This window comes from Pogonomyrmex barbatus, unplaced genomic scaffold (genome assembly GCF_055798465.1).
Source record: "Pogonomyrmex barbatus isolate J1 unplaced genomic scaffold, ASM5579846v1 scaffold1, whole genome shotgun sequence".
Classification (NCBI taxonomy): Eukaryota; Metazoa; Arthropoda; class Insecta; order Hymenoptera; family Formicidae; genus Pogonomyrmex; species Pogonomyrmex barbatus.
This window is the reverse complement of record NW_028297098.1, coordinates 14,830,215-14,845,714: the sequence shown is the minus strand read 5'-3', so window position 1 is coordinate 14,845,714 and position 15,500 is coordinate 14,830,215. Positions and strand designations below refer to the sequence as shown.

Here is a 15,500-nt window from a genome sequence, read left to right as displayed (position 1 = left end):
TGGGAATGCAAGGAATGTAAAAGCTCAGGATGTAAGCAATATAAATCGATCATGTGGGGCCACACAGCGGAGCATTCTAACATACATATTTTTCTATGATACTTTATTTATATGAAGTAGATATACGGATACACACGTATACATACACGCACGCATACCAGCATGTAGCCGTCATCGATTTAGTGTACAAATCTCATTGTATTATACATCGAGTCGCAATATCTTTGTTCAGCGATGATCAACAATATTCGGTCTCGTTGTGTGCTATATGTGTATCGTGAGAGCAAATGATTTTAATAAAGACAAAATTTTAATAAAGATAAAAAAGGTATTTCACGCACTCGCGTGATTTTTTTGCTGAGTAAACTGGGTCAAATTAGTTAATCTCAACCTCTTAGTATCTAAGCTTAAACTTTCATACATTTACTTACAATTTCATTTTATTTATATACTTTACGTATGTTTCATCATTCGTTTTAATCAGCACTTATTAAGCTTTAGGTTTCCATTTGTCTGCCCATTTAGAATCAATTTTAATTCGGAATTTATTTTAGGTATAAATAATGTAGGTTAATAAGTATTATTATTAATTTGATTCATTAATATCAAACGAATAGTATCAGATCTAAATTAATACAGTTGAGAATCTGAAATCTTTTTCATGATTATGAATACGTCGATTTTTATCCCAATAATTCCAATAATTTATAAAATGGAAGACTATATATAACGGATCCGGTAAAAATTGAAAGACACTTTCTCGTATTAAGAAATTTATCTATCATTTTTGACGATGTCTGTTTATAACTATTTTCTAGCTTTATAACAATTGTAAACTAGAGGAAACAACATCGACACTTTTTCAGCATCACCTTTATTTATTATCACCTATGCTAAATTCCAACCGAATTTCATGCATAATTTGTACAGACAAATGCTTGTTTTTTTCTATGTAATTATTTATATAATTAAGCGAGATATTAAATATTAATCAAAACATTATAGAAACATGATATTTTTAATTATTTGTATACTTTATAGACAGACCTCTGCGACTTTTTCTTTTAATTCATTATCTACACTTGATCTATGAAGCTATGAAAGAAGATGAAGATGGAATTAGTGCGATGGCGAATCGATCGTTCGAATCGATCGCGCGGATGCAGTCTGTTGTCTCTGAGATTATCACAACATCTAAACATTAGCGGTATGAAGGATGACCAAATATGTAGTTATACCAGAGGCTATCTGCAAAAAATAATCGAGGTTAACAACCTTCAAAACGATTTTATGTAAAGACATATAAAATAGACATCCGAAACTAAAATTATGTAGCTTGCGTTTAAAGCATTAGTCAAAATTTTAGTCAATAATTTAATATTGATTTTTACGAATCGATAAAATTAAAGATATTGTTTTTAAATGTATCGCAATAAAGTAATTAAACAAAAATTGAAAATAAAGTATAAATAAAGTATAGTAATAAAGTTTGTATTCACACACACACACACACACACACACACACACACACACACACACACACACACACACACACACACACACACACACACACACACACACACACACACACACACACACACACAGAGCAAAAATTTCTAAGGCAAGTTCTATAATAGATATAATAAATCTTAAGCTATAAAAAATTGACCGATCGATTATTCTTCTTACATTTGATTGACCAATTTCTTACGACTTAAGGCTTATTACACTTATTGCAGAAATAGCCTAATGGACGTCCATTAAACATCCACCATAAAGGTTCGGAACTTTTATTGAAGATCTATATAACATTCATTAGTCTATACATATATATGTATATATATATATATATATATTTATTTATGGATATATCTATATATGGACAAAATCAACATATGCCGCAAAAATTACGATATTTTTAAAATATTCTTGTGGTATATTTTGGACATTTTCGCTGTGTGCTATAGATTTGTATAAAGAGCTATAACTATTTCTGTCTAATTATATATAAAAAATTTTTTACCAATAAATCTCTTTATTGGTAAAAACAACATTATATATCCATTATATATTTCAACATTATATATCCTGATAAGAAAATTTCTTATATAAAATTAGACAGAAATAGTTATAGCTTTTTATACAAATCTATAGCACATAACGAAAATATACCATAAGAATATTTTAAAAATATCGTAATTTTTGCGGCATATATTGATTTTGTGTTGTTTTTTTCAACATATATTTTGCAGTATTACATTTATTATTTAAAACTTACCGAAAGAAGCAATGGAAGATCAATACGGATGATTCCATGAAAGGCAAAAAAGTGCACTTGTTGCAGCTGGAAATATGTTACTGCTTCTATACTGCAATCCTGCAATTATTTAACAATTATTCATTTATAATTCTTTTTTATTGAGTGAACAAAAATGATTATTTATGGACAAATTATGGATACTCAAATGTGATACTAATTTTGTAAAAATTTACATTTAGAAATACCAAATTCATAAATTTTTTGCGATGTTGTATTTAAAATTAAATAAGAGCAATAAAAAATATTAGAGAAAAAAATTAAAAAATTTGTTTGATATACTTTTAAGAAGAACTTTTAAGAAGAAATAAAACTTACTTAAATAAAATAACGTAAAGGTAATAGCCCAATTAATTAATTAAAATAACTTAATACATTAGAATGCTAATACAAAAGACGAATGCTAATAATTCAATATAAGAAATTTAAAAATTTTTCATGATAATACAGTTGTATAATCAAATATAGATAGTTAAATTTTACTAAATCTTTTAATTAAGTCTAATTATCTAAATCTTAATTTATTTTCTAATGGAATTTTAATTAGATTTAAATCTGCTGATATTAATTAAATAAAAAACAATATTTATGAAAAACTAAAGTAGACTTAAATTTATAGAATTTTTACCTGCGTAAAATTTCTTTTTCCAAGAACGGCTGACGACGGTGTAAAAGCGATCTTGCCAACGCGATTAGCCTTGAAAGAAAACAAAAAGAAATAAATTCAATCGATCAATTATATGAAATCCTTTCTTAAAAATAAATTCTTTCTTAAAAATAAATCGACATACTTGAGTCGCAGTCGCGTGACAGATAATAGTAATGATTAGTAAATTCATTACACAAGCGGACACCAGTAATATTTCCCTCACCATCAGGAGGGGTTGTGACATCACAGAGTCATCATTGATGGTATAAATGCGCGTAAGTGTGTTGAAAGACATACTAGAGATCCACAGCAAAAGTTGCAGCGCGTATACGGAATTTATCATTTCGGTTGCATTGGTGAGACATGAGTGTAACCACCATATTTCCTGCAAGCGAAATTGCTTGTTGGAGCTGTCCAACACCATGATTTTGCCATCTATTTAAACACACAATATCATCGTGTGCGATTATTTTTAATTGTTATCGGAGCGATTATTTAACTACTATTTGCATGTAAAGAATTATTAATAATGCGCATCAAGCTTTACTTATATAAAATTTAATATAAAATTAGCAGACAATGTTACTTAAATGCTTTTTCAATATTTATCTTTTATTAATTATACATTGTACTATGGAACTGTATTATGGAAATAATATTTATTTAACATTTATGAAATATTTATTTTATATAATTATTTATTTAAAATAATAACTTCAAGAAGAACATTTATTTAACATTATTATTGCAATATTGTAATTTGTGCTATATTTTTATTTTGTAAATTTCGTTTGTATAAAAAAGAAGTTTAATAAACATACGACAAAAAATTTTTTAGACATTATTAGAAGCAACATTGTTTGATAATCTTATTAGATGTTTAATCGAAATTATTTCCGTCATTTTATCGATTATTTATTTGTATTTAAAACAAGTGATAAGTCAATGTCATTATTTATTTCCCAACTTCGATCTTCGGGATTATCTTCATCAAACTGTCTAGTAGGCGTGTCGGCAGACAGATGGTAAATGTCAATGTATAATAATAGATAGACGAATATTTTTAAAGAAGGAAAATTTAAAAAAATTAGTAAAAGTAAAAAATTCTTAAAAAAATTTTTTTTAATTTTATAGTATTAAATTTTTAAAAATAATTATTAAATAATAGATTGTGTTTAAAACGCATTTCCGATTCTCTTCCTTTTTTTCTTTAAACAAATCTTTTTCTCTTTTACTTTTATGTAAACGTTTTTTTATTTTTTTATGTAAATGGTGATTTCTGATTAATTGACGATTCTCGGAAGTATGACAAAGTTACAAATTAGCGAAACTTAAGCAAATGTATTATCAGCAAATTATTAATGCATCAATAAACGCGAAAGACATACCATTGTTTACAATTAATCTACCTTCAGGCAGTAGCAATATTTTACAAAGACGGAGAAATCTCTCGTACAGGAGGGATGATAAGCTGGCGAATGTCATCAGCTGCATTGACAATGTTGCGTTAACAATGGCATAAGTTATACCGTTGAAAACGGAGTCTTTGAGTTCGACGCTACGAATGACAAAAATTGTAGATAATAATAATGCAATCATTGCACGATAAGAATAATCATGAAAAATGAGAGCTAGATTTAGATATTTTAAAAAATGTTATATAATGTAAATGTTTTAATTTTCTGTAAAAAAGTAATAAGATACGGAAAATTGCGTCAATTATATAATTCCGATATTAAAACAAATATATATTTAAATTGATTGCAATATTGATTGTGAACGAGCAATCTCGATCAGCAGAATTTTGTACACCTAATAATCTATTTTTTTTAATTTTTTTTTAATTTATCCTTCTATGAGATTGTATCGGCTTTTAGTCAGTTTTTTGAGAAATTTGGAAAGTTCTAGACCTAAACCTAGATCTACAACTAAAATTTGAACAATCCTCTGTAAAAAAAATCGCAAAAAATTTATAACACATTTTTAAACAAATTTATGAAAAAATGAAATTTAACTTTCTTATTTTATGATATTTCATAAAATGTTGTGAAAGAATATTATAATTAAAATCGTAAATATTTTAATTTTAATTAAAAATGAATGCGTGTCGTCATAAATTTTATTCTCTCTCTCTCTCTCTCTCTCTCTCTCTCTCTCTCTCTCTCTCTCTCCTCCCCTTTTTCAATATCCGTTTATAAAGAAATTATTAATACTTACCAAAACGTTATATAGCCAGCTATCGACCAAAATGATAAAATGACTATCGCCAATGCCCAACAAACGTAATATGTTCTGCGAGAGTTAAGTTCTTTACATTTTGTCGCTCGATCGAAGATGCGTAAATACGAAAGTGCAGCCCTTATCTTCCAGTTATACCATACTGTCATTGCGATGTCGCTTAAGACGCAAGCATACGAAAGACCTGTTCTCACCACAGTGAGTATCAGCAATCTCAGTCCCAGCAAGTCGTCCATCCAGCGAAGCATGTAGAAATTCGCGACGCAGAGGCTCGCGTACAGGAGTGCAAACAGGACCGAGTAAATAGCACCATATTTCATTATCACGATATCGTCTTCCTTGACGACATAAAGTCCACATCCAAACAATCTCGCGGTATACAAAAGAGGTCGTATGTCACTCAGAGACACCATTTCCTATTATCGATTAATCGACGCTCGAAAATAACAAGAAGAAAGTATACTTCCGTTTGCGAAAAAGTGTCGCAAAATCTACGTCTCGCAATCTTTAATGGTGTTTTTATGATTTAAATGTTTTTTTTTTTTTTTTTTTTTTTTTTTAGTTATTTATCCTTATATTATTCATTTTTAATGAAACTCCTGAGACGCGCCTAGGAGAGACGTAAAGTTGCAACGTCAAAACGGACAAGTCACGTCGATGTATGTAAGTCAAGAAAATGTAAAACACATTTCTTACGTCATTATACATTGTACGGTGCAAAAGCAAGAAAGATATATAATACATATATACGTAAGATAGAATAGAAATTTGAATCATGGGAGTTTGATTTCTTCTAGAAAAATCCCAGAAATATTTTCAGCGTCCGATGCGATAATATTGTTATATGAGACACGTGCAAAATGTAGGAAAACATAATATAAAAGTTTATAAATTAAGAACGTCAATGAGCGTCGTATGCCGATGGACATATAAAATAAATCGAATGTCTCGCTGGATCAGAAGCAGTTTCCATATTAATAATACACCACGAGCAAAAATGACTCCTAAATTACAGCACACTTCGTCGTGAGAGGACGATTTGTCGAAGGGAAAGGGTCTAAATTGCCGGATAATTGCGACTTGGAGGGAAAAAAACTACCGTAAAACTACCCCGACTGGTGGCGACTGTCGTCGAAGCGAACGTACATACTATTATCCGGTCCGCAAACTAAGTTCTTCCACTTAGCTGCTCCAATAGTGATGTCAATAAGATAAATCGAGAACGTGCCCGGCGCATGGCTCTTCCAGTGCTTCATGCCTCGCGATGATATTAATCTGTCACCGCGATAGTGCAAATATTATCTTAACGTTTCGAATAATTAACACAAACGTGTTGCGAAAGTGTTTTCTCTTGAAAATTTCACGATATGATTGACTCGACTTGTTCCGGTCGTCGCCGTCTGACTATTTTCTGCCCGTCACAATGACAATTCCTGGGGACACTGCTGTCCGCCCGACGAAAAAAAGAGGGACTTTACAATCGACAGAATTGCAAAGGGTTTCAGCGAGCACGCGCCGTACGCGTCTCTTCTCCGTACTTTATGATAATCGAGATTAGATGTTAAATGCTCCGAGATTAACGAGCCGCTACGGCGAAAAAATTGCACCCGTTTTACGTTGATTGTAAGAGGAGAGATGAGGAGATACGCGAAGAATGATGATATCATGAATTACGGATAAGTTATAATCAGGTGCTGTCATCTTTTTCCCAGTATAAAATTACAGGTAGATTAGATTTTTTTTTTTTTTTTTTTTTAGACAAAAATAAAACAAATTCCTCGCTGTGGCGCGCGAGCGCTGTGTATGAAAAATTGTGTTTTAATCATTAATAAGACATATGAGAGCAGAGAGTGACATTTTACATGTGAAGCTTATGCATATCACAAGGTTAATAACTTAATATCGAGGTGTACGAACGGGAAATTTTATAGGCTACACTGACATCGTACAAACAGAAATGTCGGTTAGTTTGTGATACATGGCATAGATAAACACTTAGATACGAAATGAAAAGTAGGGAGACGGTAGCGTAGATCATTAGTGCTCGAAAGCCAATGAAAACATCCAGTTTACGTGTAATATATATTCGTGGAAATGTATAGGACTTATATAGATTGTAAAGAAAAAAAAGGAGATCAAAGGTAAAAATATCTATAATAATATTGGCATTTTTACAAAAAAAAAGGGTACGCTAACTCGCTTATTAATACGATCAACAAAGTAAGTTACAGTTTTTTTTACAGAGAACAATAAAATATTACATGTAATATTTAGAAGACTAATGTAGATAAATCTATCTGTTAATTATAGACGATCCCAATTTCGTCTTTTCACGTTAATTTGTTTTATTTATTTTCAGACTCTTCAAAATCTTGGATGGATTATACATGTTTGTGGAATGTGGATGATTATTATGAAGATAAGTAAAAACTATAATTTCTCTACAATAAAAACTATATTAATACAATATATTAATACAATAAAAAAAATATACATTTTTTAATACACATTTAATAAATCTGATATTTTTATAATTACATAATTTTTTTTATATCAAAATGCAAAAGAGAATACATTTCATTAACGTTTAAAAACATAAGTTTTTTATTAGTAATTAGAGATTATTTAATAGAAAATATCCATTCATCTTTCATTTACAAAAATGGCAGGTTAAATCGAATGCAAATACACACATGTATTAAATGTATATTTGTGAGTTTGTAATATAATTTGTGAAAGATGTATTACTTTCAATAATCTGTAAATTGAAAATGTACATTAAATTATTTTAATAAATTATCTTTACATCAAAATATGTTAAACAATTTTGATTCTATTGTAATACATTATTATATAATAAAATAAAGTTAAAATTAAATATTTTATTGTAAGACTAAAATGAGATTATAAGTAAGAGTAAAATATTTATTATTGTCATATATTCCTAATAAAGTAGAGAGTGTCAAATAGAACTTAAAACATAATTAAATAAAGATAAAATTACTATATCATATATTACTAAGGAATTAGGCGTCATAAATTTATTATTTATTAATAATCTAAAAAAAATTAGGAATTTATTATCTTATACATTTTATTCTCTTACCTTCCATTTTTCTCTGAATGTTTCGACAATATCGATATCTATCTACTTGTACAAAACATTCATTTTTAAATTCAAAAGACCTTAGTCTTTTCATGCTCAGTTTGATGTCAAGACGTCGACTCTTCTTAACTTCAGGAGCTTGTGCTAACTTGTGCAGCTGCCTACGTTTCCGCTCATATTTATACATGGTTCTCCATGTGCGAGAAACGTAAGCGGTCATATGAAGAGATTCTTCATCCAGCATAGTAAAAATTATGCTCTTAATTTCAGATGGTAATTTCGCTATAATATCCATTTCAACTTTTTTATGTTCAAAACGTACGAGCATATCTCTGAAAGCCTCCATAGCTAGCGACCAGAGTGACTGCTGGGTATGCAATTGACTGTTTCGGCAACTTGACTGGGTATTTATTGGAATCCCACCGGCCCCCTCCTCCGCCACCCTCTAGCGGGGGGCTAGTGGAGGTAGAAAAAAAGATTTTGATTGGAGAGGGGGAATACCAATCAAAACTCTTTTTTTCCCTCTCTCTACCCGTCCACCAACCACTGCTAACCCCCCGCTAGAGAGTGGTGGAGGAGGGGGCCTGTGGGATTCCAATAAATACCCAGTCAAGTTGCCGAAATAGTCATTGCATACGCAGCAGTCACTCTGGTCGCTAACTATGGAGGCTTTCAGAGATATGCTCGTACGTTTTGAACATAAAAAAGTTGAAATGGATGTTATAGCGAAATTACCATCTGAAATTAAGAGCATAATTTTTACTATGCTGGATGAAGAATCTCTTCATATGACCGCTTATGTTTCTCGCACATGGAGAACCATGTATAAATATGAGCGGAAACGTAGGCAGCTGCACAAGTTAGCACAAGCTCCTGAAGTTAAGAAGAGTCGACGTCTTGACATCAAACCGAGCATGAAAAGACTAAGGTCTTTTGAATTTAAAAATGAATGTTTTGTACAAGTAGATAGGTATCGATATTGTCGAAACATTCAGAGAAAAATGGAAGGTAGGAGAATAAAATGTATAAGATAATAAATTCCTAATTTTTTTTAGATTATTAATAAGTAATAAATTTATGACGCCTAATTCCTTAGTAATATATGGTATAGTAATTTTATCTTTATTTAATTATGTTTTAAGCTTCTATTTGACACTCTCTACTTTATTAGGAGTATATGACAATAATAAATATTTTACTCTTACTTATAATCTCATTTTAGTCTTACAATAAAATATTTAATTTTAATTTTATTTTATTATATAATAATGTATTACAATAGAGTCAAAATTGTTTAACATATTTTGATGTAGAGATAATTTATTAAAATAATTTAATGTACATTTTCAGTTTACAGATTATTGAAAGTAATACATCTTTTACAAATTAAATTATAAACTCATAAATATACATTTATAATACATATGTATTTAGATTTACAATCTACTTGTTATATACATGCATACATATGTATTGTTTTACGAGTATCGATATTTTACAGATATAGCATGGAATAGAACCAAAAATCATTAACATAGCATAGATCAGAACCAAAAAACGTCACATGGTATATTATCTATCAGTGGTAGCATCATGGCTATGTAGTTCAAGGTGCATATTTTGTGCACATAGAGGCACCAGTGAATCCAGCGAATCCAGCCACAGATTTGTATATAATTCTAGATTGCTAACTGATATAGCCAAAAATACGATACATAAGCAAAGTATAACCATAGTAATAACCATAGTATAAGTAGATATTATATTATTATATTATACTGTAATACACTGATGAATATCGGAACGTGGCTATATACTTTTCTGTTTAATTTCATTAGAGGATCTAACAACACCTAGCGCGTGAATCTGCATTCTATTGCCGAGTGCCCATACTGGTTATACTGTGATTATATATATATATATATATATATATATATATATTATGCTAGGACGATACTACGTGATATTAATGTCATTAGAGAAAAAATGACGGACCAATCACAATGCTTTAAAATCGCTATTGACATCGACAAGATACTATTGAAGATCGTCAACCCTGGACAAATTTTCATGACCATTAAAAGGGCCTGAAAGACACGGAGATAATTGAAGAATATCGATAATATTGATTATCAATAATAAATTATATTATTTAATACACATATTTGAATAATAAATTATTAATTATTATGATTATGATACAAATGCTCATAAATAAGTATGCATATTTATATTACTATAATATATATATATTACTGTAAAATTACAATTTTTTTCTACAATTATCATCTTTATAGATAATCAAGCATAGATGGTAATTATAAAATGCATTTTTAAGTAAAATTAAATATGTGCAAATTGTAAATACATATATTTGTCTAAAGAATATTGACATAATGATAAACTAATAAATTAATATTACATTATAGACTAGTCGTATAAAAGTTTAATAATCATTAGTGGCCACGCGAACTCCCGCAGGATCGTTGCAAGATCTTTAATAGTAATCTTGTTAATAGTAATCTTGTTGGTGACGCAGTTAAAGCTTTACGCACAATGAAAATAGGAACAGAAATAAATATTAAATTTTAAAAATTCGGAATAAAAGTTAAATATAATGCACATTTTATACTTGCGTATTATGTAATTTTTAACTTGTTGATGTTACAAATGGTTCGAAGCACTTGTTGGTCATTTGATAATATTCTTTGTTCTGATTAATCAATTAAACGCTTCAAAGCATTTGTAACTTTGACCGCACCCTTGGTTTTAAAATGTAAAGTTAGCAGCCGATATTTTCATAATCAAAGATAAGAGAGTTATGTTATCAATATATCATAGACATGTTGTAAACTTGCAAAATATTTTTCACATATAATATTTACACATATTTATTATAATAGTTTGCTAATAATACTTGCATTACTTTACATTATTTCATTCAAAAATTGAATAATCGATACAATTTGTCGACATGAAATATGCTGATCATCTCTAGCACTATTTGCATCTCATATCATTTTTTTTAGCCATTTTGCAGATGTAAGAGTCAAGTGTTACGAGCTAGAAGTTTATGGCCCCCACACAATTACATCACTGGATTTCTCTGGCGTTACGATGCGCATGCGTGAGAAACCTCATCTGTCACACTGGCCGTGAGCCTGCGAGGCCCGTGAGCCGTGAGTCGAGCAATCGCGAGTGAATCGTTGTTTGATACGGGTAGTCTTGTTCGGACCACCGAGTAGAACGGACGTGTCGAGTCCTTGCGCAATTTACGGGCCTGTATTGGTTCTAGTTCAGGATCATGGCCGTTAAATAGAAAAGAAGAGAGGAGTCATCGTCGTTGCCGTCATTATTGTTGTTTCGCTGGTGCACTCGTCGCACCCGTCTGTAGTATAAAATTTTCGGCACGAGGGGAAGGGAAAAGAAGAGGAAAAGTCCGGCGACGAAGGGAACGTCGACCAGCACCGAGGAAAATGGCGGACCTCGAAGCGGTGCTGGCTGATGTCAGCTACCTAATGGCTATGGAGAAGAGCAAGTGCACGCCGGCGGCCCGTGCCAGTAAAAAAATCATTCTCCCGGACCCCAGGTATGTACTGCCCGATAGTATGTGATTTCTCGCGGCGTTGCGTGCGGTTCGATACGGCGGAGGAGGAAGAGGAGAAGGCGGACAGCGTGGCGGTGGCTCGTCCGTCCGTCCGTCCGTCCGTCCGTCCGTCGCGTCCGCCGGAGGACCTCTCCCCGTTTCCTGTTCCTCCCTTCTTTTTCCGCTTGTTTTCCTCTCTATTCCTTCGTCCAGCGTCGTCGACGCGACGTCTTCTCTCGCCGGGCGCTCCTCTCGCGACGATCCTCTCGGGTCGGAAATAAATAATGTTTACAAACAAAACCGCGTTCGACCGCTTGTCGCGGGTCCGACGCGCGATTCACTTACAGATTCGGTTTACACACTTCCGTCGTCGTCGTGCGCGCCGAATTCTCGCGCTCCACCGATCCTGTAACCCTCTCTCGATAGCTCGCGGGCATCGCGACTCATCTGTACGATGAACGTGGGATCGTACGGACTCATCCGTACTCGCCGAGAAAATCGATTCCCGCTGTATCTCAAAAATGGAATAAATTGTCCGTCCCGTGACGTTTTGACGTTAAAAATCCTTTTGGAAGGAAAAGCGAGAGAAGGAGAGACAGAAAGAAAATGTGTATGTATGTGACCAATAATGTACCTTTGATCCTTTACCCTGACGATATCGATATTCGATATCAATCTATGTGCAAATTTGCAATGTACACACGATGCACTCGTATATTACGCTCATTAAACTCATTACTTAGCTTTATCTTTGAAAGATGAATATTTGGTCAAGAATTCCTTTTTTAATCCTTCCTCCCTCCCTTCTCTCTCTCTCTCTCTCTCTCTCTCTCTCTCTCTCTCTCGCTCTCTCGCTCTCGCTCTCTCGTTTGCTCGCTCGTGCGTTCTTGGAAAGCTCCGATCGGTACTTTGCATCGATTATAACTTGCTAATGTTTACACTGTTCGCGTTATTTTCGATCCGTAAACCGCGGATGGTAACCGTAGCTTTCGCCTCGTGAAAATAAGTCGACTTGGTAAAGCGCGGGCTTCGGCTTTGCTGGCGGCATGCCAAGCGAGCCGTTTCATGTGCACGATCGAAAACGCTGAATAAGGGAAAACTATGCGTTCGCGAGGGATGCGAAGGGCATCGTTTGACGGACAGTCAAGTCCGGAGCTTTGCAGGGATGAACTGTCACTCGAGAGCATGCAACTTTTTTTCCTCCTACACATTATTCCCCTTATCTAGATATCCAGAAAATATATTCTGAGAAATTGTTGTTTGAGCGATTGTTCGTAGAAATTTTATATACCGAAAAATTTAGAAAGGCGACAACTGGCAATATAATTTCTTTCTTATTAGAGCGAATTATTTTTTTCATTCTCTTAATTAACACTGAGTAATTACGTTTTAGAGAGTCCTGATAGGGTACGAAGTACATTCTCAAACACGCTTCACACACTGTAACACACGACTCAAACTAAAAAATGTATTTACTATTTTATTGAAATCATTTTTTTTTTTAAGTAAATAACAATTTAATGTATTTATTTTCGGATTTACATCAAATAGAATGCATCAGCAATGCGCTCACGTTCGGTGGCCAAATTCCTCTGTAATGCTCAAGAGTCATTCATTTACGTAATTAATTTTATGGCTCAGCTGTGCTTCACGCTCGCGAAGAGCTAATAGAATCAGTGGGTCGCGTGTCACGAAGTGTCCTTGCATGAATACACGTCGGGCACATCCTATTAATATATCTTATCGTGCATCCATATTCTTTACATCAACGGCGGTATAATTTATTTTTATTATCCACGGCCTCTGTGTGTAAAACGAGCGAAATGTAATCGAGGCGGTGATCCTTTAACTTCTCTCGCACTAAAATTGTGTAAGCCCATTCGGTTTATATCCTTAAAGATCAATCGCGGAATCGACGCGGGGATTCCGTCGGGCGGTTCCTCGTGTAATCGGAAAACGGTGTCTTGCCGCGCCGAACTTGATGGCGTGGATGAATGGATCGCGTTGGAATATCAGATTACATCGCCGCGTCCGTCAATGGAGAATCTTAGATCGTCGATCGTCTTGAATCAACGATTTCGATTTCTCCCGTCGCGCTTCGAACGCTGTATCCCGTGCCTTCGCACAAACGGACGTTTGCTATTCGTCGGAATAGCTTCAGGTATCGATTTACTCGACGCGGTATCTCTCTCGCGAAAGTTTGGTAAATTGTATTCAATCAAGAACAAAGTTCTCAGCACGGTCGATCCACGATGGACGGGCTCCTTCAAAGCCGTCGGCGGCCAGCGGCGACTACGCGTAATTAATCGCGTACGCAGAAAAAAAAAAATTAGACGTTAAATCGAGCAAAATATTCTCATTTAAACATATTAGAATATTATAAGAATATTATAATCTTCCATTCATCTTCTTAAAAATGTTATTCTTGATTTGCTCGAATTTGTATTGATATATAAATATTATTACTTTTGCTCAATTAAAAATTTTTAATGTGAAGATTCATGGGCATATCTAGGAGCGAGGAAGATGGGGCATCCAAACCTTCCGAAATTTGGGAAAAAAACAAAAAACCAAAGTTGATGATTTACAAAATAATATTTTTCTCATTCCAAATCAAGAGCAAAGAGATATTCTAAGCTCTAAGATTAAAAAAAAAAAAAACAATTCACTAACGCAAAAAATTGTTATTATGTATTAGTAGAATTGATAAAAACCTCTCCCGAAAAAAATCCCGGATACGCCCATGTGAAGATTATAATATCGTTGCTATATATGAAAATATCTTGCGTCAATATTAAAATCTTTCTAAAAAGAGATTATAATATTTTTACTTATGCGTGAGAATATGTAGTGATTGATTTGATCACTTTGATTTAAGATTGACTTTTTTTTCTGTGTATAGACGTATGCGTCGTCATGCCCGTTTATGCGACGATTTTGCAATTCGTAGATGTGTGTCTCATCACGATCAAAGAATTACAGGTCATTCGTATTCAAGACGGATTTCGCGTTTACACGAGAGTCACATATAAGCAAAATAATTTCCGCGTGACGCTTTAATGAGAAATTCGACATTAACGAGTTTATGTCGCGTAATATTGCGTACGGCTCGAGGTTCGGGGAAAATCTGAGAATAAATCCCGACGCTTTTTCATCGGATTAGAGTCAGGGTTCCGAGGTAATTAAAAATTGCGCGGTTTGTCGCAGCACTTAATATCGTCTCGGTCAGAATGTTGTAACACGGGGTCCATCTTAGGGTCCATCTTAGGGTCGACAGGCACGCGTTGTGAATCTCTTTTAGCTCGATTAATCATCTCGGTCACCCTCGTGGCTATTAAATTTGAATAAGCCAGCGGGATCTATTAATCTCTCCGGAACCCGCATCTTGCGTTTGCATCCGCAAATATTGCTCCGCGTAACGCGTCCTCATAATGTCGCATAAGCAAACCGTCGGCATTTCACGGATCGTCACATCGCAAACGTACTCGCGCGAACAACACACGCGTGCCGATTTAAAAGCCGCTTCGAGAATGCGCACCTCCAATTATCTTCGACCATTACGACCGAATCGGATCGGATTCCCGGTACCATCTCTCGATGGGTA

General features: G+C 33.4%; 2 protein-coding genes across 5 annotated transcripts in view; one reads left to right on the top strand and one right to left on the bottom strand.

Annotated features, from left to right (window-relative positions):
- Positions 1 to 103: 103 nt before the first annotated feature.
- On the bottom strand, positions 104 to 6,902 carry Gr10 (gustatory receptor 10). Of its 2 annotated transcripts, none has more exons than XM_089085230.1 (6): positions 5,184 to 6,902; positions 4,355 to 4,524; positions 3,109 to 3,401; positions 2,946 to 3,014; positions 2,279 to 2,377; positions 104 to 1,248 (listed from the first exon to the last, which is right to left on the bottom strand). In XM_089085230.1, the coding sequence occupies exons 1-6, from the start codon at positions 5,615 to 5,617 to the stop codon at positions 1,195 to 1,197; spliced, it is 1,119 nt and encodes a 372-aa protein (XP_088941356.1). In that variant the 5' UTR covers positions 5,618 to 6,902; the 3' UTR covers positions 104 to 1,194. The 2 variants fall into 2 exon arrangements, with proteins under 2 accessions (XP_088941356.1, XP_088941357.1); XM_089085231.1 differs by having other exon boundaries at positions 4,376 to 4,524.
- A 4,571-nt stretch (positions 6,903 to 11,473) lies between these two features.
- Positions 11,474 to 15,500, top strand: part of Gprk1 (G protein-coupled receptor kinase 1) — a 25,678-nt gene continuing 21,651 nt past the window's right edge. Inside the window, exon 1 of one of the 3 annotated variants that reach the window (XM_089078590.1) lies at positions 11,474 to 11,899. In XM_089078590.1, the coding sequence (XP_088934716.1) occupies positions 11,787 to 11,899 (113 nt within the window). In that variant the 5' untranslated portion in view covers positions 11,474 to 11,786. The remainder of the gene's footprint in view (positions 11,900 to 15,500) is intronic. The other 2 variants (XM_089078593.1, XM_089078586.1) reach the window with 2 other exon arrangements.